This window comes from Varroa destructor, unplaced genomic scaffold, assembly GCF_002443255.2.
Source record: "Varroa destructor unplaced genomic scaffold, Vdes_3.0 BEIS01000007.1, whole genome shotgun sequence".
In the NCBI taxonomy this organism is placed as follows: Eukaryota; Metazoa; Arthropoda; class Arachnida; order Mesostigmata; family Varroidae; genus Varroa; species Varroa destructor.
In genome coordinates, this window is record NW_019211460.1 from 7,555,014 (window position 1) to 7,578,215 (window position 23,202).

The 23,202-nt window shown below is 39.7% G+C and overlaps 1 protein-coding gene across 8 annotated transcripts in view; it reads left to right on the forward strand.

The window, feature by feature from the left end:
* Positions 1-19,266, forward strand: part of Adss (adenylosuccinate synthetase) — a 21,323-nt gene extending 2,057 nt beyond the window's left edge. For 2 of the 8 annotated variants that reach the window (XM_022813255.2, XM_022813252.2), the window contains exons 2-5: positions 13,085-13,190; positions 15,303-15,393; positions 17,703-17,932; positions 18,172-19,266. In XM_022813255.2, coding sequence (XP_022668990.1) covers positions 13,098-13,190; positions 15,303-15,393; positions 17,703-17,932; positions 18,172-19,047 — 1,290 coding nt within the window. In that variant the 5' untranslated portion in view covers positions 13,085-13,097 and the 3' untranslated portion in view covers positions 19,048-19,266. Of the gene's footprint in view, positions 1-104; positions 606-872; positions 933-4,183; positions 5,182-11,390; positions 11,614-13,084; positions 13,191-15,302; positions 15,394-17,702; positions 17,933-18,171 lie in introns of those variants that run through there. The other 6 variants (XM_022813250.2, XM_022813251.2, XM_086974341.1 and 3 more) reach the window with 6 other exon arrangements.
* The last annotated feature ends 3,936 nt before the right edge of the window (positions 19,267-23,202 follow it).

Genomic DNA, 23,202 nt, shown 5'->3' on the forward strand with positions numbered 1-23,202 from the left:
ATATATGTATATATATATATATTAACGATTATATATAAATGTAATGTGCGTATTTTTTTTGTTTCTGTTGTTGTCATGTGTTTCATGTGCACCGCTACATTCAGGACATCAACGGAACAGTCTCTGTATTGAACACTCGAAAGGGCGCTTTGTGAATGCTATAATTTATTGTTGAACTTCATCATCAGTGAGTGGATGGCGCTATCTGTTTGTGATTGATATTATTACCGATGTTCCCTGTAACATCCGTATTGTTACTGCCAACGTGGTTGTGGTCGTCGCCATTGTGTCTGCGTGATAGTCTGTGCGTTACTGTGAGCGATTATAGGCGGCGGCGGCGGCGGCAGCAAAGGGGACGAGCTCTATTTTTCATTTTGTAATTGCGCCTTATGTTGTTGAATGTATCTATTCTATTATGAATGATACATTGACGCTACTAACACTATGGTAAATTTGCCCATTGTGCTTCACACCGGCCGCTTGTAACGAATCTTTAATCGCATTGTGAAGGTAGTTCCAGCCTTTGGTACACGAGGAGGGATTTTTCTATTTGTCGACAAACAGAGCTCCGAATAGTTGTCGCACGCTAATTAGCGGTTAGTACGGTGAGTGTCCTTATACTCATACATTATGAACGCTAGGAATAAAAGAGAAAAATATAATTCGTACCAGTCAATCGATCGACAGCTCCTAGGAGTAATGCTACGTGTCGGTAACTTTCTTATTTGACTATCAATTAACTAGCACCCAGCCTTAGATATTGCTATGGAGGCTCATATATTGATGACTTAATGAAAGAACATTCGGGCAAAAACAAATATTCACAGCTGTATTTGCGTAGTACAGTATTTATGTTAAACTTAAGTCTGCAGGCATCGGCATTCGACGTATTGATGTATACCCCAACAAAATCGTGTCACAACATGACAGCAGTAAGTATTGAATCTTTGAGGCCTCATTGAGATCCAGAACACACAATCCCCTTTAATAAATACTCACTTTTGTTACACTGACAATAGCAGAATATATTTTCCCTCCATTTAGCTTGCTCGCCATCGAGTGTAATTATACCAGCTTGCCTGAGTAGCATACTCTTAAGTTAACCCACGTGTTGAGCCTGGCTACTGACGTGTCGTTCGTTCGACACTCGTTTCCAACTCGTCAACTAGTAAGCACAAACACGGCTTGAAATTCATCATATTCTGATATTAAAAAAAAAAAAAAAAAAGAAAAAACACTCATATAAAAATGCGGATTTTTTTTCTATTTTATTGTTTTCTGGTCGATAATAGTAATAGCGAATCAGAAGTAGCTGCCAACTCTACATATATCGATAAAACAAAACATTCAGTGGCCTCTTGATGGTGCTAATGTCTGTAATAGCACTCATAGTTGTACGTTAAGCCATTCGATGCGTTACCTGTTGTGCTATGGACCATAGATATAAAACAAATTGTGTGATCTCTCATTGTTTTCACGTTATGTGACGCGAGTGTGACAATGCTGTGTGGGGTTGACGTCGGATACGTGACTTCTAAGGTTAGCTATACTCATAAGAGAACTTACAATTAGGCCTGCTTGTTTCCGAAATTTTCTTGTCAAACACTTGCCATTGCTACAGCCTAGCTACGAGGTTAAGCGTACATTCATGGTGCGTTTTACGACCTTTCCGTTGTTTTTGTTCCGTTACGAAGTCACTTGAACATTAAACCCATAGCTTTTTGTCTTTCGCTTTGGCCTCTATATGCCATGTTGTGGCGAAGCCTTGCAAGATAGCTTCCATACTCTATAGCAATAAAGACAATAGGCGACTTTATATTAAGCTCCAATATGCTTGAGACGTTGTTGTTTCTCATCACATTTCGGCATAGTGGAACCTCGGCAGGCAGATTCTAAGCTAAAGTCGTAGGATTTGCATTGGGCTGTTAAATCGTTGTACGATACTCTTTTTTTTTTGCAGTTTTAAGCCATGAAATTGTATTTTTCTGTTCTATCACGTTTACGCAGCATCGTTCTCCTGGCTGATACGAACTTTAGTCGAGATTCTTTTGGCATGGCAGTCCAGCTTTATGCAAAACTTAAAATATCTAGATGATTAGTGTGGGTAGATAGTGGCAGTCGTAAGAGACAGTAAACGGCATTACTTGGTTATTTGTGTCATTGTTTACATATAAAAAAAAGCATGTTAAATACACTCTTTCTACTTTACCTCATATTACCATTGAATCTATAGACTTCTAAAATATAAATAAACATTAAACGTTGCGTAAGTTTTACTCGATCGAACCGTGATTAATGTGTAATGTAACTTTGAGATGTTTGCCAGCATTCGCCGTTCGTTTTCGGGAGAGATGCATCGTACTCGTATTAACAAATTGATTTTACGTCCTAACCTACTAGGAATTGCCAACGAAATCGTTCACTCGTATATTCTGTGCCATTTTCTAGCGTGATCTTCTCTGGTAGACGGGTTGCATCAATTCATATCTTTTCTATGTCGACAGTTTTCTTTAAGCCGGTTTTTTTTAGGGCTAATTCTAGTGGAAATCCTTTTGTATACCCCGCGTATTTCTATCTGTACCAAGCCCAATTCGTAAAAAGAACCATATCTTGCTTTGCTTTCTCATCTTCTGGTCTTATGTGCTACGAGAAGTCTTGACGGAAAGCGTTTTGCCGATGCTTTGTTTCTCATCGAAGAATTGCGTGATCTCGCCAACTCGTTATTCCGTCCTATGTCCTAATGTGCAGTGATCTTCTTGTGGTTTTGGAAAATTATTATGCCAACAACGAACTGCTATTTTGCCGAAGGCCTCGTTTTTTAGTCCTATTTCCGATTGATTCCACTTGCTTCGAGGAACTAGAACCCAACTATTGACCGCTAAGTTCCAGCACTATGACGATATGTTTGATTGCAAAATCGGTATTCTCGAATCTCTAACGCGTTCACAAATCATGGGTTCTTTGACTCAGTCGGTTTGTAATTACTTACAACCGTAGTCTAAAGGCTTCCCAACCTCTACAGCCCGCTAAATAAACACTGGATCGTTAATGAGACAACAGTGTGACAGAAACGTTATGCTTAGACATATGTTATTCATGTTTATATAGATGTATTCTCTACTCACAGATGCGGTGCCCTGAGCCCTCTGTCCTCGCCACTTAACATACCGATCCTGACATGTAAAAAAAACTGCGTGAATTAACCGATCGCTTGATCGATGCTATCGGGCGAGCTCTTAGCGATTAGAACAACCGCTATAATAATAAAGACGAGATACCACAAGTGTAACTTTTAGGGCTTTCGTACTAATTTCAACAGAGTCTGGATTTAAGATTCGTCATAACATAGGTACTGAAGTTGAATGAAGCATCTACGTAATGATCTTCAGCGCCAACTTCCGCTGTCACTTACCGATTCGATAACAAGTGTAATTAGCAGGCAGGATGTCTATACCGAAGTGACCTTTACCTTACCTTTATAATCAAGTAAATCATTTGCCGACATCTGTCAACAGAAATTCAATCGTACAAAACGCAGCACCTAATCTGGTGAACTGCGTCGTCTTCTTTAATATAGAAGCGAACACAGGTCGCACTAGATAGACTGAGCGTTGCTCTTAGGCCCTACACGTTTGTATGCTATTCACAAAAATTTCTATCTGTAACAGTTCGTGAATTACACAGGTGCAATGAAACGGGCCTTTTTTTTCCCAAACGCCACTGGTACGGGTAAAATATCAAGCATCGTAAACATTTAAGAACCTTCTTCATAGGAAACGGAAAGGAATGCATTAAGGTCTACTGGTAGCAGCGCGCATCGGCTTCTCAGAGCGACGCAAAAGCTCTAGGCCGTTTGCAAGGTAATCGCGCGCTCTGTAGCGGTTTGTGGTGTCATCGGAAAAACACATGACGTGCGTGACCCTCTGACCTTCTGTGATAAGAGGGTCGCTGAAGGAGATGCGCAGCCTAAAATATTGCTCGTTGCTAACCTACCTGCTCTCCCTATTACGCCTAGTAATTGTCGACGCCAGTGCCTCAAAACTTTTTGTTTGTTCGACTACGAACGGGAAGCCCGCGCGCATCTATATAGCCCGCCGCCTGTTAAGAATATGCAGGCATGAAGCTTTAGGTGGGCTTATTGCGGATTTGTTTCTTTGTGCCGACGAAAAATGGTGCGCCTTCCGTCGTAAACATCAGCTAAGTATTTTAAATCTGATAAAAGAAGTCGAATTGAGGAAGGTAAAACGGTTTGGCAAAGTTGGTGCACGGCCCGACAACGCTCAGGTGGCGTTTTCGTTGGCAGTACAGACAAGCGCCGAACAGTTTCAAATTCCAGGCGTCTTGAGAGCAAGACGAATTTTTTCAACGTTACCGCCACGTCGTTAAGGGTGTATATCGTGCGAGTTCATCAGGATTGCATGTGCATTCTCGTGGGTTACGCGTGCATAATAGAAGAGTCGGTGAAAAAAACCATGTTTGGTCCAAGTAACAGTTCGTATTCAACGTTCTAAATTTCTTTTTGCAGTGAACGAACTGTTGATGTGTACCCGTCAGTGCCTTTTCTTCTTTCCTATTTTTTTGTCATATGCATATGCATCACCATGATTTGGGTAAATTTAGCAAAAAGTCATTCTAGGCCACAGTACGGTGTATGTACTAGCGTACCGTGAGCATCGAAAATCAGATCCACTACAGACGTCGTGAAGCCAAGAGACAAACGAACCTGAAGTGATGTGCATCAGTAAGCGTTTGATTGAAGCGTTGAGTGTATCGAAGTGATCGCAGCTGTGGTTTGTGCTCATTGACAGTCGAACAATTATTCAAAAACAACAACAACACTTACCACCCCCCCCGTCTTCCTCCTCCCGCCCGCTCCTCCGCATGGTATGAAAGAGTGACGTCTATAAGTATTATGCCCAAAAAGAAAAGACATCCCACCTCCATCGCGGCTGTAGCCACGACAACTTCGCAGGGCCATCCTGCAGCTGTGACTTCACCCTGTGAAGTGCGCCAGCAGCTAATAATGCCTCAGATGTGCAAACAGCGTTCAAACAAGGTCAACACGGATACCAACCCCATTGCTACCGAGTCCCAGCGTAACGCAGTCGGCGGTGCTTTTACATCTGCAGAAAACGGCGCTCTGACCGGAAGCGATAGCGTCTGCGACGACCAAAGGACAGAGTACGCAGATTTCGTTTTGAGGGCAATAGCGTTCGTCTTTTTCATTCCTAAGTACTTTTTTTTTCCGCTTCTAAAGTATCGTTTGCTTATTAGGCGTGTGAGGCAATCGTACAGGCACACAAAGCTGATGTGCTTTCAGAATATCCTTTTCCACTATGGAAAAGATGCTTAGCGGTACCGATCGAGCTAACACGAAATGGAATCGATCTGTAATATCAAAAACAGTGCGACCCGTACCACGTACCCGTATAGCACGTACTATAGCGTAATGGCCTGCTTAGATCCGATGAACTGATCGACGTAAAATTGGTATCAAACGCCTCTACAGTGATCAGCTACCGTAGTTAGTCTTAGATCTCTCTAAATAACGCTTTGTTTATTATTTATAATATGGAATCATATGTCGATGCTGTTGATCTTACTGTGTTTTAAGACACTGTTTATTTAGTAGGTGACCGTTGGTGCAGAGTGTGGTTAGAAAAGTGACAAACCTTAGTCTCATACTCTAGAATGATGCTATTTACGATAATCGTATGACATTTCGCGATACCTTTCTTTATATTCGAAATACACTTATTGAAATCTTAGACCGTTTACTCAGATACCATCACGCGGACTTTCAGCAGGCGAGCTATAAATAATGAAAAAAAAAAATCCTATGAATATCAGCGGCGAAAGCATTTTGCTATATAATTCTCGTGTTTGGTGGAGGCTGTATTACTAGTAATATCGTGAGCCGTGGGCTCTAAAAATCCTGTAAAAGAAATTTGGAACTCGGAAATGGGTTTCATAATGCTAGATACCTAGGGAAGATGCATAACAAAAAGTTTAAACACTGTGACGAAAGCCGACCCATTTTTAGAGTGTGCCGGTGTTAGTATCTGGATCTGATGATATAACTGTTTACCTCGACTAACTGGATAAATTGCTATCGCATTATTTGCTCCGTACCGCTTTTACCGTTATAACTGGATCAAATTGGAACTTGTGATAGGAGTGAAATTTTTTTTTACAAGCATTTCAGTGGGTGGATGCAACTGAGTTGGCCGGGTATCACTGTCAAAGCAAACAAAAAGCTTAGGTTGTTTGCTACAGAGGTTTTGTTAATGACCGGGGATAGCTGATGACAACTTAGCGCAACGTAGCTAACACTGCGGGGAGGCTATACTGCGGGAGGGCTAAACCGGCCCCCTTTTCCTCACAATAATTGCAGTGTTAAAAAAATATAGGAGTTACAATTGATACTCCCACAGAATAATATATTTCAAAACGGTAACGACTTCTTAATTTGAAACTTTGTCGGGATAGGGGTATTGGCTATCGATTTCATAGAGTCTATAGAGAGTAGCAGAACCTCACAGAGTATAATGGTGCATACTTCGAAAATGAAAAAAAAAACTAAGTTCATAGAGTAAGTGTAAACAGTTAGAAATATTATCATATTTAATACATGGATGGGTAAGCGTGTTAGTCATTAACATGCCGTTGAAGATTTCCGTTTTGAACAGACACTTCTATGAAGTTATATATATATACTGAAAGGCATGGTTTTATTGTTGCAAAATGAAAATAAAGACACGCCCAAAAACAAAGTAGCGTATGTACAAAATCACTAACAAACAGTTAAAGTAGATGTAGTGAACCTGTAGGGTCGAGCGATTTTTGCAACGCGTATAGGAACTTATGTACCTCCCTGTTGAATTGGCGTAGATTTAAATGGGCATCAGACCCAACAGACCCCCTAGACTTGTTGAGCGCATTGCGACACTTAACGTTATATATTTTTTCACATGAATTTATCACCAGCCTGAAAATACGGTGCTAACAAGTGAATCAATAATTACTAACTACCTATAGTTTTTGCTTCTCGATAGGCCATTTTGTGCACAAGTCTTTTTTTTTTTTGTTATACGAGATGTTTTCGCTATTCAATGTATACAACTTTAACTATTCGACTTGCCAAGCTCAAGGACATTAAAGAAAAACAATATAGCTGATTCTGTGAAGCAACTATATGTAGAATCTTTTCATAGCGCGGTTGTCAAATTCATTTGTACTGGCCTTTAGAAACAATACAAAACGAACGTGACCTGCTCAGTGGTTTCGTAGATTTCCCACTGATCGTTATTTAGATTCTGTCAGTTCGGTCCAAAGGAGTACGTCGGTTCGTCCCATTATTTAACTGGGCTACGACGATGAGGGGTTCAGTGTTTCGGGAAGATAAATGTATATTGGGTACGAACTGCAAATGCTTTCCGTGTCGAATATGCTCTTCACGGCGTTACTTTGTCTTTCCTTATCGAAGAATTTTGCCCATCCTCGCTATTTATTATCTGTCCCACTATTCATCTGGTCACAATTAAGATGTCATTATTACTCCATTCATCTCTTTATTAGCTAACTGCTGGACAGCCATAAACGAAATGTAGAGGAGGAAAAAGTTAGATAGGAATTATCTATCCATAGCATGGGAAGGTAATCAAAGTAACGTTATTAGAGTCCTTTCCGGTCCTTCTTCCTAATCTTTTCATGGATAGTGTGCCTTCCTAATCCTATAATTACGTCGATAACTTGAGGCGAAATAAATCCTTATATTACCACTATAAAAGAGAACTAAAAGCGGAAATAAACTAGTTTATTCTCTAGAAAAATGCCATACCCATAGTAAGCTGCCGATTGAGCAAATAATTACGTAATTACGACATTATGGCGTTTTCCACCACGAAAAAGCTTGCACATAAAGACCAGCTAATAGAGAAAAGCTACCAGGCCGTCGTCATCTTGTCGTCCGGAGTTGTTGCAGCCAACTAATTACGGGAAATCTGTAGGTGTTGTATTGTATTAATTTTGTTTGTATTTCAACAGTAACAACCAGTAGAAATTACATCTGTATTGCTCCAGACTGCTGGTAGGTATGTGTAATGAATTGCATACATGTACTATATAGATGTTCCGCTGTGACGAGGTGACTTCCTTTCCATAATAAACCAAGCGAGTACCTTATCAATGTGTCTAGTGTCCCAACACGCCAAGAAAGAAAAAACGAAGATAAGAGAATATCTTCGTTTCGTAAACGCTATTTCCGCTGCCATAATACATAATCAGACATACGACAGGCTTAGATATGGCTTTTTACTTAGTCCCGTCATGCCGTCAAACGAGATGCAGAGCTGACTAAAGGACGGACGTCAGCGTACATTCTCTGTCCCTAGAAGCAGACAAGGTAGTACTTAATTGCGCGGATTATTCGCCCAAGCCAAAAAAAAGCTTAAGCGAAATTCAAGATGCCGTGACATTACTCCTACATTCGGAAATAGGCCAATAAGGGCCTCAATACACAAACTGTGCTATGTTACAAACAGGTCGTTGCCTCATTATGTCGCTTGCAGGCCGTTACTCAACCGTATGCGACTCTAGTTCACCCTATGAAACTCTATTTTTCACTGCCAAAGTATTTATACATATATTTAAACAATTAGAGTAGAATCGTGTCACCATCGACTCGTCATTGCTCCTCAAACGGGTCAACTGGCATAAACGACGGCCCCAAAACAATTATATGATGTGTCAATGGGTTGCCTGACGGCATCATGGTGGGCCGAAACAATAGGATATTCTGGTGCAGGTTATCGTCGATTTTGTCCCACGCACGGTAGCGTCTAATTGAAACGAACAATAAACCGTATTCCCCTGACTGTTCATATCTCAAGTTACGCAAAGGGTCACTCTATAGTTATTTGGTTAGCGAACTTCCGCTTGCCACTGTTGTTACCTAAAATGAAGGACCATGTTTCAACTAACAGGAACAACTTACAAGTTCTCCACGTGTTTTCGCTGATGTTTCTGATCAAGCATGCAAAGTTTATGCAATGTCGCCTTACGCCTTAAATTTGTCGATAGGATGACTCGCGGGCAGTGGTAGGCTCCTTGAAGCCTGATTATCGTCATTCGCGAAGCAGTGCGTGCGGCGCAAAGCAAGTGATGCTGACACGTTCAGACATTATTGCATTGACAAATAGATAGGCTTGCGTGCTATCCTGCAAAGTATATAATTGAAATGAATCCCAGCCTCTATAACATTCAAGACCTAGAAGATACTTTGGGATGCTCGACTGGTGTTTGGTCAGCATAAGAGAATCGCTATTTTACATATGTAATTCATTAAGCATTGTTTTAAAAAAAAGGGTAAAGCGCAATGAAACACCAAAGACCGTGTGGTGAAGGTTTTGTGCGCACTGATCGCAGCGGATTTCAAATTTCGGCGGGATCCCCATTAAAATGTTTTCTAGATTGAGAGGCTTGTGCGTCTCCTTGAGTTTATCTTATTGTTGATAAAATGAAGAGCAGTGATGATATTTGGATAATCAATGAATGTCATCTACTTTTATTATTACTGTGCTACCGGGAAGTTATTATTAATAACTACATGTACGTGTTTAAAGTCATGAATACGGATCTAACGGTTTTTGATATGTAATGACGAGGAAATTTGGAAAACGAGAAAAACATAATTTTTGTTAATGGCGGAAAATTTTCGAAGTTATTCTGACGATTGGCATTTCGCATTAGCGAATAATGCTGCCGAATTGAGTATGATGCCGTATTTTCGGGAAATTAAGGTGCATTTAACCGAGGCAGTACATGCGATAGGTCATTACCTTTCAGTTGGCTTTCTGCCCAAACGTAGGCTTACGTGAACATAGCGTTTAACGTTTTCACTCAATCGATTAATTTTCATATATATATATATATAGAGATAAATATAGAGATTCGCTTCATAAAAAGTATGTATTTGAAAATTGCATCGCAAAAAGAATCATTATTAGTAAACTATTAGGAAATGAAGAGTGGTATTGTACCGCGGGCGAATGCAAATAATACTTACATACAGAAGAATATACTCAGCAAAGTGGAAATTAGACGTCTTAATATATATATATATATAGTTTTATTATTACTATATACTATAGATTAAATTATCCGATTTTTCCTAAATAACACTGATGTAATAATATATATATTAAACTGTCCTTATTTGTTTTGATTGTAATACGGACCTTCGTACCCTATTCTTATCATTCCACTAGAGTCATGTTAAGCAGGTTCACACAGCTTGAATCATGAGGTTTTTAGCTGAAAACTACAATTTGTGTTGACGACAGATTGGCTGATGCGGAGTTTAACCTTGTTCACTCGTTACAAAATACTGTTCGCACGTACTTCTTCTCCAAATAGGTGCTGGTGCACTCAAACCCGATTGCACTCAGGCTGTTTCCTTGACTGATTTCCCAAATTCGGTATCTCGCAGAAGCAATACCGTTACTTCCTTCTAGTCCAGTCACTGTAACCCGATGAGAAAAATTATGAAAATCAGAGTGAACCGAAAAAGCGCTTTCTATCGGAATATCCAATAAGGGTGAAGTGTTACTCGTGTTAGTGCTGAATGAAGCACTTCTTTTTTTCTTTGCATTTCGACGCCGTTGTCACGAAAAGAAAACTTCCAATGAAAAATCCTGATCCTTTGCGCGACCGAAGGTCACGTAACTTAAGCATTTCGCTAAGTTGCCGCCAGTCAGCAGGTTTAACGTGAAAAAGAAATGTCCCAAACTACGTTAATCAGTTTCTGATTGGTGGCGATTTATCGGGCGGTTTGCATAACCTCTGAATTTTTCATAGCCTTCGTGCAGCAGCTCCGTGTGTATTCACTCGGCCTTCATTATACTACCAGTATGGACAGGAATAGGGTACAAATCTGCAATCTTTCGGTTTTTAAGCTTCTATGCTCGCTCGTTCAACAGCTGCTATCGGTGCTATACGTTATTATCTGACCAATTTAGCTATCCATTTGACTGTTTCCTTAATCACTACTTGATAGAAACCACATGTACTCGTCGTAGGGAATGATGTGTATGCTATTTCGGCCCTGTACATCAGCTTTCTTGCGAGCTTTTCCTCTCTTGTTGCTTCTTATTTACGCTGTGTCAGCTTCATTTGCGTATTCTTTGTAACGACGGGTGTTGGCACCTTGGTAGCGAGTCGGCACAGGATTGCCCACGATCCTCACTGCTTGTGGCCCGTTTTGTAGCAGTACTGGCTGTAGCGACAATCGGCTGGAATAACTCTCGCCGATATCCAGCGTAACCCTCTCTAATCCCGGGCAAAATCAAGAAAACGCCTTCCTTGATTAGACATCGACGTGCGGCCAGTGTCCTGCTTCTAGTGAGCGCTTCGTTCTACGTGCCAATTGTTCGAGCGTCAAAATGCTCCGATAGTTTTCTTTGAGAGGGGCCGGCTCGTTCGGTTTCAAGCTATTTTCTGTTTACGGTGATTGTTTAGTGCTTGGGCTTAGATGTGTAGCTCAAGCATTTTTCGAACATTATCGAACTGGGAAGATGTGGGACTGTGGCCCGGTGTCTCTACGCAACGACCTTAGTAAGAAATTAATTTCGCTTCAGTTTTCTTAATGCTTATCTGTGTGGCCGATTCTCGTTGAAAACTCAGCTTTAGCTTTGTTTATTCAAAGAAGAGCTTACAGTTCAAAGAAACTGTGAATATCGGTGAGAAACGATAGTACTCATAATATGCTGATGTATATATACCGTCTGGTAGCACGTCTAGAGTGAAGGAAATCGTGTGGGAAGATATCCACTCGAGCGCAACACTAACGCATCCCAGATCGCAAATTGGAAGCTTGGGAAATTTTTTATGCGCAAATTCTATTGCAAAGACTCGCGGTCAAACTAGAAACGTGCAAAAGGTAAGACCAAGCCGTCACTTTTGTTTTAAAGGTCAAACCTTCTACACGACAATTTACATACATCGTATTTTTATTTCCTTTACAGATAGTCAATAGATTATTTTGACATAGATGGCTTTGAGCTGCTGCTTGCCATCGGAACTTAGGTCCCAAGAGGAAGGTCATTACACGTCTTCCGTCTGACAACTAGTTTTTTAATTCACGGAAACGTTTTGTTAACCACATGAGTGAAATCTCTAAGTTAATTTCGATAGAGTTTTTAATTAACTAGAATAACTAAAAGTTGCCGGAACTATCTAGTCTTCTTAGTGTGCTTGCTAACATTCTATAAAGTGTACTTACCCTTGATGTGTGATTTGGTGACATGTAACTTTACATCTATAATAATAGATTGCAATGGAACTAAAGACAATTCAACACCGTGACAATATGCAATGACAGTCGCTGTTATGGGTAGATAAAGCACACCCAAAAATCCTTTTCTGTCCCGTCATACACATACTTGTTAGATAAATCTATGCTATATATGTGTACGGTAGTAAATCTTAACATGTCAGCCATCAATGTATAGGCAGATCTTAGACATCTGTAAAAATCCCGCCTTCGAACACGGTAATTGCATTATTTTAGATCAGCTTATATGATAAAGGCTAGGTATCACACTGAAAAAGACGGAAGCTAAATGGAACGTGGCACTTTCAGTTATTGTGTTTCTTCTAAAAGCACATCTCGACAATTGCCTTCAACTCTTAAGAATCAAACGCATTCCTTTTTATAGGATAGCATCCAATCTTAGTGAGCTGTATTTCTAAACAAGGTCAACGTATCGGTAAAATTAGAAGTCATTAATGAGTCTGGTGAAGATTCTATTTTCTTTGCATGAATTAATCTTTTTTTCTGTTCTACAGTCTGTTTACGTTTCGCGCGAGAACAAAGTGATTGTTTTGACCGACATTTATCCCTATATTTGATTCTAATGCTATGTTGTAAGCGAAATACTCGAGTCTTCATAACAGTGAAGAATTTAAGACATGCTTATAGCAAGGACGTTGCTTTTCCACTGTGGGTATTTTACTCTCACTTGAATCTCTCACTAATACTATACCGATAATGGTACATTAACTCGTTGTTTGTTGTTGTTTGTAGGAGGGAGCGTCAAATGAAGATGGCTCGCAATTCGATCACGGTTGTGCTTGGATCCCAATGGGGTGATGAAGGTAAAGGGAAACTCGTCGACACACTCGCCTCCGAGGTACTATCATCAGCTATTGTTTAAACTGACATCATAAATAGATGGACTAATTACGTTTTTAAATATTCATCTAATGAAGTATACAATAATATTATGTTTTGGCGATGTTTGCAACAATAACACTCGGAGGATAATTAGATTTCTCGGCACAGTTTTTGGGAAAATTATTCTTTTCGTTCTCAAGTGTTCGGGCATTCTTTATTACTACTGTTAAATATATTTGCAAAAATACTGTTATGTATAATAGGTATGCAAAGTGAATATCACAAGGCTCACCTGCGCTATTTTCTGCTACGCAATAGGTCAACTTGGTGCTAAGTTAACCGTTCCGCCGAGCCTAAAATAACTGATCGTAAACACCATCATGCATAGAATTGTGTAGGCTTTTTTTTTATCTCGTATTGCTACGCAAGATCCGAGTGCAAGCACCCAAACTGGATATTTAATGTATTCTGGTGTCATTTACTACAGTTAAACCATGAACCGCAGTCGCTTTCTGCAGATGTAGTCTGCCAAGACTGTAGCTGTGTGTTTGGTTTTCACGCCTACTATGAATAAAAACAGACAATATCGTTTCCTGGCGTAAACTTAATAATAAGTGCCCAGGTACTTCAAAGCCCTTACATTTCCTTGTTCTTGTTTATATATTAGTAGACTTAAATGTCATCTGTGTACACACAGAAGGGACTAACTTAGACCTGATTCGGGCATCGTGCGGTGTCAGTGAAGATTGTTTATATTTAAAGCGAATGTCCTTTTTATAGAAAGGCTTCTATCCATTTCGGAGTGAGTTTGTAGCGAATGATATATTCTGGCGCGTGCCGAAGCTCTCGATAAGCAACACCAACGTAGAGTTTCCGGAGTCGAAAAGAAGCTGTTGGCACAGAAGTTATTCGAATGGCCTTTGGCAGATTAGGCATACCTTTTATAGCTCAGCGCCAAGTCCTTGCTGAATTACGTTGAGTCGAGTTTCTCTTAGTTGTCTGGGAATACCTAAGAGGATCTGTATATATTCACAACACGCGTGACATTCTTCGAGCGAAGCTAGTGACTAAATGTGGATTCTCGCCGTCGTATTCTATTCCTAGTATTATCTTTACTCACCGTTTTGGGGTTCTCAAGCGGGGAACTTGCCTTGTATGGATTGCCAGCTGCCAAAGGCCTTTGCCAGGAACTAGCGCTTTTTTTCGTTGCTGTACTTGGTTAAAGGTTTGTATAGGTGACTTAGATGATGCAATTTTAGTTTTCCAGATAAATCATTGCCATTCGAGAGCTTTACTGGACGTTTTAGCTTCGGTAGTGCCTGTAATATTGCTTCAGTCGATCGGCTTCTTTCAGTATAAGATGGACGTTTGTCCATGTCCAATTTCGGACCTAGGTTACCTTACTAAGTGTCTGTAAGGAGCTTTGTTATCACAAACGTGGAGTTTTTCCCGGAAGTTCTACTTTCCGCACGTCAGTATTGCCATCGACAGGGGCAGACAAATTATTCTTTGAAAAAAACAAAAAAAGACAGCATAGATGTTTTGTGTACGCATCTCGTCTCATCTGATCGTGGGCGTCCTTTTTCGATTGAGTCGAACGATGAGCCTTGGACTCTAGGAGATAGCTCAATTTTTGTTTCGGTCTATTTTTAAAAACATTGAGGAAAATGTAGATTTTTTCCAGTCCGTCTAAAGGCAGTTGATGTTCGCAGCCGCGGATCTGCACGATAGAGTTCAATGTCAACATGATATATTTTCCGGATAGGCAACGTATGCTATGCGTACACACATTTGATAGGGTGCATTGGCGCTAAACGGTTCCCAAAGTCAAGTTGAGGAGAACAACTCTTTTTTCGCTGAGTTCGCAATATGTACAATAAAAGCACGCTGATCATTTTTAAATAGCACATTTCAACGTATTATAGTTGATCGCTATAATTTTTAAAAAAATGTCGTTTCTGACTATCGTTATTGTGGTGAGCTAATATGGACGACGGTGTTCCGGCATTTCCAAATAACCGCTCGAGTTAGCAGCACTAACAACATAATGTATCGTTGATTTAATTCGTGTCGTAGTATACTTTGGTTACGCTTAATGTTATATTAATAGATGCACTCTTCCTATAAGGTGGATGTCGTTGCTCGATGCCAGGGCGGGAATAACGCTGGCCACACGGTCGTCGTTGACGGGATCCATTATCATTTTCATCTCATCCCAGGTATATATTCAGGCTCACGTTTGATTTTACCTTGACTTATGGATATATACTAGAGTTGATTTTTCTGTGTTGGTTGTAGATATTGGATTCTTTCGAACATTACCGACTACGTGAGAATCACCAAAAAAGAGTAGCTGATATCACCCTACTTTTATATGTCGTCTTATAGTGGCCTTGAAAATTTACTAAGTAGTGCTAAACTTTCGTTATACTTATTTGCTGTATGTACCGTCAAATACAAGGAAAAACATGTATCTCTACACATAAATTCACTTCGATGTATCTTGACCCTCATGTCACCTTCGCTCTTTCAATGTGGTGTGCAGGCCTTGACGCTAAGTCCTAGTGCCGCTTTAAACAGTACTCGTGTCTGTACAGCTGCTTGCAATGCCATACATACGAAGCAGTCAACAAAAACTCTTGTCAGACGCGAGTCATCAAATGATAGAAGTTGCTTTATCTAAATGTACTGTTGTATAGGCTCTGCCGTGGTGCTAGACGTTAATAGATGTGCAGCGATTGAGCCGCAGTTTTCGCCCGCGGTTGCTCATTTCAGTGACCTTTGACTCATTCTGCTCCATACATGGAACAGCGCCGCCGCAGGTCTGGCGTCATGCATTTCCGCTTTCTTAATAAATGGCCACACACGAAGCTTTGAGCTGCGCTGAAGCTAGGCAGAAAAGGAAAACGAGCGAAATTTTACGTTTTGTTTTTTTAGGCACTGGGTGTCGACGTGACGCGTCACTGTTTAGATGGCCATAATTCATACGATCGCTTCCCTTTTCCTATTTTTCGAAAATGCGTCCTTGGAACTTCAGACTGACCATTTAATCATAGTTACTGACAAAAGCCAAATAACGACGACATATAGAAGGGGCGTTTCAGTGCGAGCCCTTATGCAGTATAGCATTAAATTGTCAGTAGGTTAATTCCAGAGAAAATTTGAAGTGAGAGAAGAACATATTTGATGACCAGTGAAGTTCCGTCAATCAGAAATGCCGTATACGACGGCACGAAACGCCATGCCAAAATACTTAATTCTAGAAATACCTTCCAAGTTACGTTGATACAGCATCGACACTTTGCACTGTCATATCGTACCGACAATTATATGTGGACGTTGAGTTCCGGTAACATCTTGCAAAGGGAGTATGACGCTTGAGGTGAACGACGCTGTCCACATGATGTAGACAGATACATCGTTTGCCATTTACCGCATCGTCTTTGAGGAGTATCTACGTATATATTGTTCGACACGATGCTGGCACACAAAACGAAATCGTCTACAAAGCTTACCAAAAGTTTGTTAAAATTTGTTTGGAGAGAGCCAATAGGAAACAAGATGTTCTTGTTGTTGGTTGATTTTAAAGAACACTTTGATCCTACTCGCTTGCCGATGCCATGCATTTAGGACTTGCAGTAAGTCCTGCGAATACCTGTCATACTGAGGCTTCAATCAATAGACGACATCGCAGATGCGTATCTATATAAAATGTTCCTTTAAGTTTACTAATTGAAAAAATTGATTTAATACACTTTAATTTGATCGAAGTATTGCTTCTATATAAGCGTTAAAACTAAAACGTTTGGTGTTAGATCGCTGCCTTGTTTGCCTTCGAAACCATATCGCAAAGCTTAGATATTAGAATGTATTTTTGTATTGTATATACTGCAGATATTGTAGCCACCCACTTTCATTATGATGAAAAAAAAAACAAACAATTTGAAGCAGCTACTCCTGATTACTTATCTATTCGGTTATTTCTCTCTTTGTATATACAAAGTACCGTTTCGAGCTGACAACTCGCTCTACTGCGTGCTAATAGTAACCAGAGGGAAATATTCGTGTTGTTGGCGATCATGATTTTTGCCATAATGAAATGACTAACAAAATGGATACATTGGATACTTTTAAAGGGGAACAGCTTTAGGATCCTGGGTGGTCTGTTATAGGCCTTCGATCCACATTGCATGCTGTGATAATAAATCAGCTACGTTTATTTTCCAGTTTGACAATTTCTACAAGCGGATCTTTTAGGCGGCTGGTCTAGAGATGCCTTTGTAACGTTAAGCGTTAGTTTTTTGTTACCGATAGCATTTTTGAACATACTTATAGACTCACTACGCAAACAAGACTATAGATTTTGAAGTTGAAATTAAAATAATTGGATTTAGACTCGAGGGATTTCATCGAGCAAGTGATGATAGCTTTTTAGCTTGGGCGACCGGAATATTGTGTGTAATTTACCGTGTACTCTTTGTTCTGGTCATTTTGCGAACGCGTTGTTTCTTAAACAAACCTCTTCCAGGTGGAATGATACACAAATCCTGTATCGGCGTAATCGGCAACGGATGTGTGGTCCATTCTGGCCAGATCATTGAGGAGATCGACCATTTGCATGAACGTGGTCTCAGTTTGGCTGGTCGTCTCTTCATTTCGAATCGCGCGCACATTGTTTTCGATTTCCACCAGATGTGTGATGGACTTCATGAGGCTGAAAAGAGCAAAAAGCAACAAAACATCGGAACTACTAAGAAGGTTTGCCGCACTCAGACTTTCTTTTTTTTTTTTACTAGGGCACGACACCAGCTTGAATGCTCATAATAGACTTGCTGCATAACCATCAACATGTAGGTCAGACATGACCTGTCTGGGCGAGAGGGATGCGGCATAACCGCCAAATCCTACATCCTCGTGTACATAGGGCCTAGGCAGGGTCGCGTGCTCTGACCTACGTACAACTAATGTCGTATATCCTTACAATGTGTTCTCCGCAGGGCATTGGACCGACGTATAGTTCGAAAGCACAACGAAATGGAATGCGAATGTGCGATCTAATAGGTGAATGGAGTGTGTTTGAAACCAAGTATCGTACGCTTGTCGAATTTCACCAGCGGATGTTCACCGACCTCAAGGTCGACGTCGAGGAAGATTTGAAGAAGCTCAGGTTAAACGCAGACAAACTTCGGCCGTTCGTACGGGATACGGTTTCGTATATTCACGAAGCTATTCGCGAGGGCAAAAGGATCATGGTGGAGGGTGCCAACGCCGCCATGCTTGACATTGACTTCGGCACTTATCCATATGTGACATCGTCAAACTGCACAGTTGGCGGCGTTTGTACCGGTATCGGTGTTCCGCCGAGTTTCATTGGCACTGTCTATGGTGTGTTTAAGGCATATTGTACGCGGGTCGGCGATGGACCATTCCCAACCGAACTTTCTGATAAGTTAGGCAAACTGCTTCAGGAACGTGGCTGCGAGCGTGGCGTGACGACAGGTCGACCTCGAAGATGCGGATGGCTTGATACTGTTATGCTAAAGTACTCGACGCTGGTCAACGGCTATACGGCGTTTTGTTTGACTAAATTAGACATTTTCGATGTGCTTGATGAGATCAAAATCGGTCATAAATACAGAATTGGCGACACAGTACTGGACTGCCCACCGGCATCACTCGATGAAATGGCAAAGGTTCAAGTCGAATACGTCACATTACCTGGATGGAAGACGTCTACAGAAAGCTGCCGCAAATTTGAAGATTTGCCCGAAAATGCTAAAAAGTATGTGAGAACGTGTGAGGAGCTATTGGGTGTTCAAGTGCAATATATTGGAGTGGGAAAGTCGAGAGCAGATATAATTAGGGTATTTTAACACTAAATTAACGAAAATGGACGATAAAAGAGAACCAAGATTCCGAAGATCTTGAGGGACGTTAGACTGCTTCATAGATTGTTCGTAAAAGCAGAATGCACATCAGCTAGGAGCATATTTGTTCGAGGCATCTCCAACTACGTGAGTTGACCGCCTCTTCAGGTCGTCCCATTGAACTGTTACTTAATATTAATAAATACATTCAGTATAGACTTGTCATTTGTCCAGCGTGTGATTACTTTCCTAGGATACTAGAAGAACAGTTTTTTGTTTAATCAGGAACTACGAGGGATATTATATATTCATTGTATTAGCTATGAGTCGTTTGCTAAACGGCGAACGTTGAATAGTGCATAGCGAATTAGAACAAGGGAACAATTCGAAATGGCTGCAATACCCATTTAATCCGGTGCTTAAACAATCCTCGTCCGACTCATCTGTTAAGAAATATGACCCATAGAAGCAACGTTACAACGTTGCATGCATTTAGCTATATCTAGTCAGCATTACTGCTTAATCTACAACGTAGGAGTCCAATTGTTCGAGTTGTGGGCGGTTTTCCACAACAGAGTTTCATCTTTCCCGTGGACTGATTGTTCCAGAGGTTCCTATTTCAGGCAGCTACTGGAATTCGCGCAGTAATGGTCTGATTTCCTGGTAAAAATCCGCAGACTTTCACACAAACTCCTTCACACGGTCTTCGAAAGGCCAAAATAGCACGATTGACAGCTGGGCTATTTAGCACTAGGTCCCGTTTCTGCCAACACTATGAAATTGCTCATTGTTCTCTGCCACATCATCAAATCGTTGCGTAGAACAAAAACAATAATTGATAATTAAATATAAAAAATAACTCTATACAAATACTAAAGCCATATAAGATTTATATTAGACGAATTTAATAATGGTGACACATTTATAAAAAAAAAAAAAATAATTCATGATCAACAATCAGCGGGGTGTTCTACGACAAGATATTAATTGAGTCGAGCTATTGAATAGAAATATCTGTTAATCATGTGTTATAACTTACTGGGCTATTTGAATGAAACACTAAAATATACGTGTCGCACTCAGATAGTTTTACAATGTTTACTAGAAACAGATCCGCATTTTGCCGAAATGCTCTAAAAATCATGTCTCATTCATTTTACCTAAGAGAATAGCTAACAAACAAGATTAAATTAAAATAAGTAATTCTTGCAATAAAACGCAGATATACTGAATCGTACTCGATCTACCCAAACAGTATCGACGATACCGTACGAAAAAGTTCACTAGGCTAAATTAAATTTCTCTGCACTTTTTCAACGTTTAACACTCACTATATATATTAGGTTATTCAGCATAGTCTTATATAGTAAATTTTTACTTTTTTTACAAAATTTTTACTCTTTTAACAAACTTTTTTACAGGTTTAATTTTTCTGTTCTTAATCGAAGTGCTTAGATTGAATATTCGTCATTTTCTGCCCTTCGGACGGTCATTTATTTATTACGCTGCTCTAGAAATTTGGGTGTATGAGAGTTGTTTTTCAAGACCTGATGGAGTCTTGAGAAGCGACTTCGGCATACGTTGAGATTTGGTAAATTTTTCTGTTGAAAAGTTGAAGCATTGAGGAAAATGGTAATCCGCAAAAGCAATATCTAGCGAGTGTGATCGAGTTCTTCCTTATTTCTTCCTATTGTTAAGCGAATCGGAATTTACGAAGCTGTAGTGAACAACACCTGCATGAGATGAACAAATAGGTTCGCTTCAGGGTGATGTCCCACCGATAGTATCATTCTGCCATAACGGTATAATAATAATACGATCGTAAAAAATTAATTTTTCATCACAAATTATACTTCGTAGCAAGAATAGGCCAGAGAGTTCAAATAACAGAGAGCAAAAAAACAGGCGTATCTACATATCCATTCTTGACACTTGTCTAAATAATGTGGCACCAGTCTTTGCACGTGATTCATATAGCCGAGATAAACGAATATGGTACTTTAAACTAAGGCCTTAGTGTCTGGTCACTTTTTTATCACTCGGCTTCAGCCACAGTTTTTTTTTTTTTACTTTTCTTCGTTGATCAGCTGAGCCAGAGGTCTTCCACATTCACCCATTTTTAAGCTCAGCGTGTTTTTCCGAAATTTTTATAAATCACTGAATATTATACGGTCTGTACCACGAATTATCTCAGCCGATAGAGAAGACGTATTCGCAGGCTATTTAGTTTTCGAATTTTCATGGATCACGTAAACCCGCCTGCTAAAATGCCGCGTCACGTTATTCAAAAAGAATTTTGAATAAAATTTGAGATTAGTGTTTGTCGCGTTTCATGCTAAATGACTTGTGTACAGGAATTGTTTTGATGGTATGTGAACTTCTCCTGTTAAATTAAAACACAATTATTTATTAAGTAAAGTTTTACTCGCTGCATTCTTAGTGTGTGTTTTTACACGTTGTCGTCATTTACTGCATCACACATAAATTCCTTGCTGTTATTATTCAGAATAAAGCCTTTATTGCTAAGCTAAACATTTCGGGTCTACGTCCGGTGCCGCCGTTAGACATTCAGACTAAGTGAAACGTGCCAACGTTCATATTCGAAAATACTTTACCACGTATGCCCGTTAGTAGGCATATACGCTGCCCACATGGGCATCAGTAGCATTGCATCATGCGCTAGTACTAATGGTACCATTACTATTACTACTAGTGCACTGAGCGTAGTCTTAGCCATTCTCTCTCAATGTGTGTTTATCCTCATACATAATATTTGTGCTTTCTCTCTTAATGAATAATAGCTCTCTTTATTTCGTCTTCTACAGCGAAGCGTGCACGGTTCAAACCTCTGCGAAGGTGGAACCTTTCGTATTTCATAGCACTTCAGACTCACGTCATTACAGTATGACTATAGAAATTCGACAAAATCCCAAGGTATCCTCATGTTCCACGAAAATCAACATTCAAAACAACATTTCCAGCATTAATAATCTATATGCCCCCAAAACTATTTTTTTTCCTTGAAAAAAAACCCTGACATAAATAGAAACAAGCAATAAATTACAGAAATATTCTATCTCGCTACATCCTAGCGGGTATTTCGTTCACCGAACTTCAGTGAATTAGATCATTCGATATTGGAACGTTATTATCACAAAAACATAACGGAGAAAATGTGTAATTTCTTTTATCGTTCAAACTATTGGCTCCTTCCAGCCATATCCCGAATATTGAAACAGTAAAATATATATACATACATATGTAAGGTACTGCTTAATCACTGGACAATATTTAGGTTCGTTCGATTGGCTTAAGACAGTGCGTAGTAATACCTATTGTTTGAATCGCTTTGTTGAGAATCCCTTTCTGTAAACGGTACAAAGATCAGTCAATCAATAACATCTGAGACGATACCGCTTTCACTTCGGTCAATTGCTAGGTTATACAGAGTACATAGTATGAACTGAAATCAACATGTCAATGATGTGTAATACGGTAAGAACGAAACAACGTGGCGCGAACAAAAAATACTAATGTGGTCAATAAACAGTCGAAATCAAACCTAAGGAGAAGTAATCAATAGGTAATATCCCTCTGATACACGCTGACATTTGCGTCAGAGGCCTCTGTAGGGACGTACTTGAACGGTGCATATATATATATATATATATATATATATATATATATATATATATATATATATGGTACTATAATTTTGGTCCATTGACTTTTAATAGCCCATTGAAAACTGCCATAATGTCACTATTTCCAGTTGTCATATATTTATATATAAATGTAATCGGTATATTTTCTAACATTTTTTTCGTTACCTTTTTTTTTTTATAAACGAATACCATTGTAAAAATGTATCATAATTATGTGTATTGGCTATAGTTGATTCGAGTACCCTCCCCCCCCCCCCCCCCAAAAAAACCTGTAGATACATACACAAATACCAGTTATCTTTTAGTGCTAATTATATTTCCTTTTCATATTTATTATTATCCACAGGAAGATTAAAATTGGAGATCGCAAAATTTTACTCCAACCTCTGCGAGTTCATCTAACGCTCTTTTTCCTTGGTTCTGTTTCGCATTTTAGAATTCACTTGTTAGATCTGCTTGGCGGTAGTTCACATTAGCATTTATTATAATCAGGCGA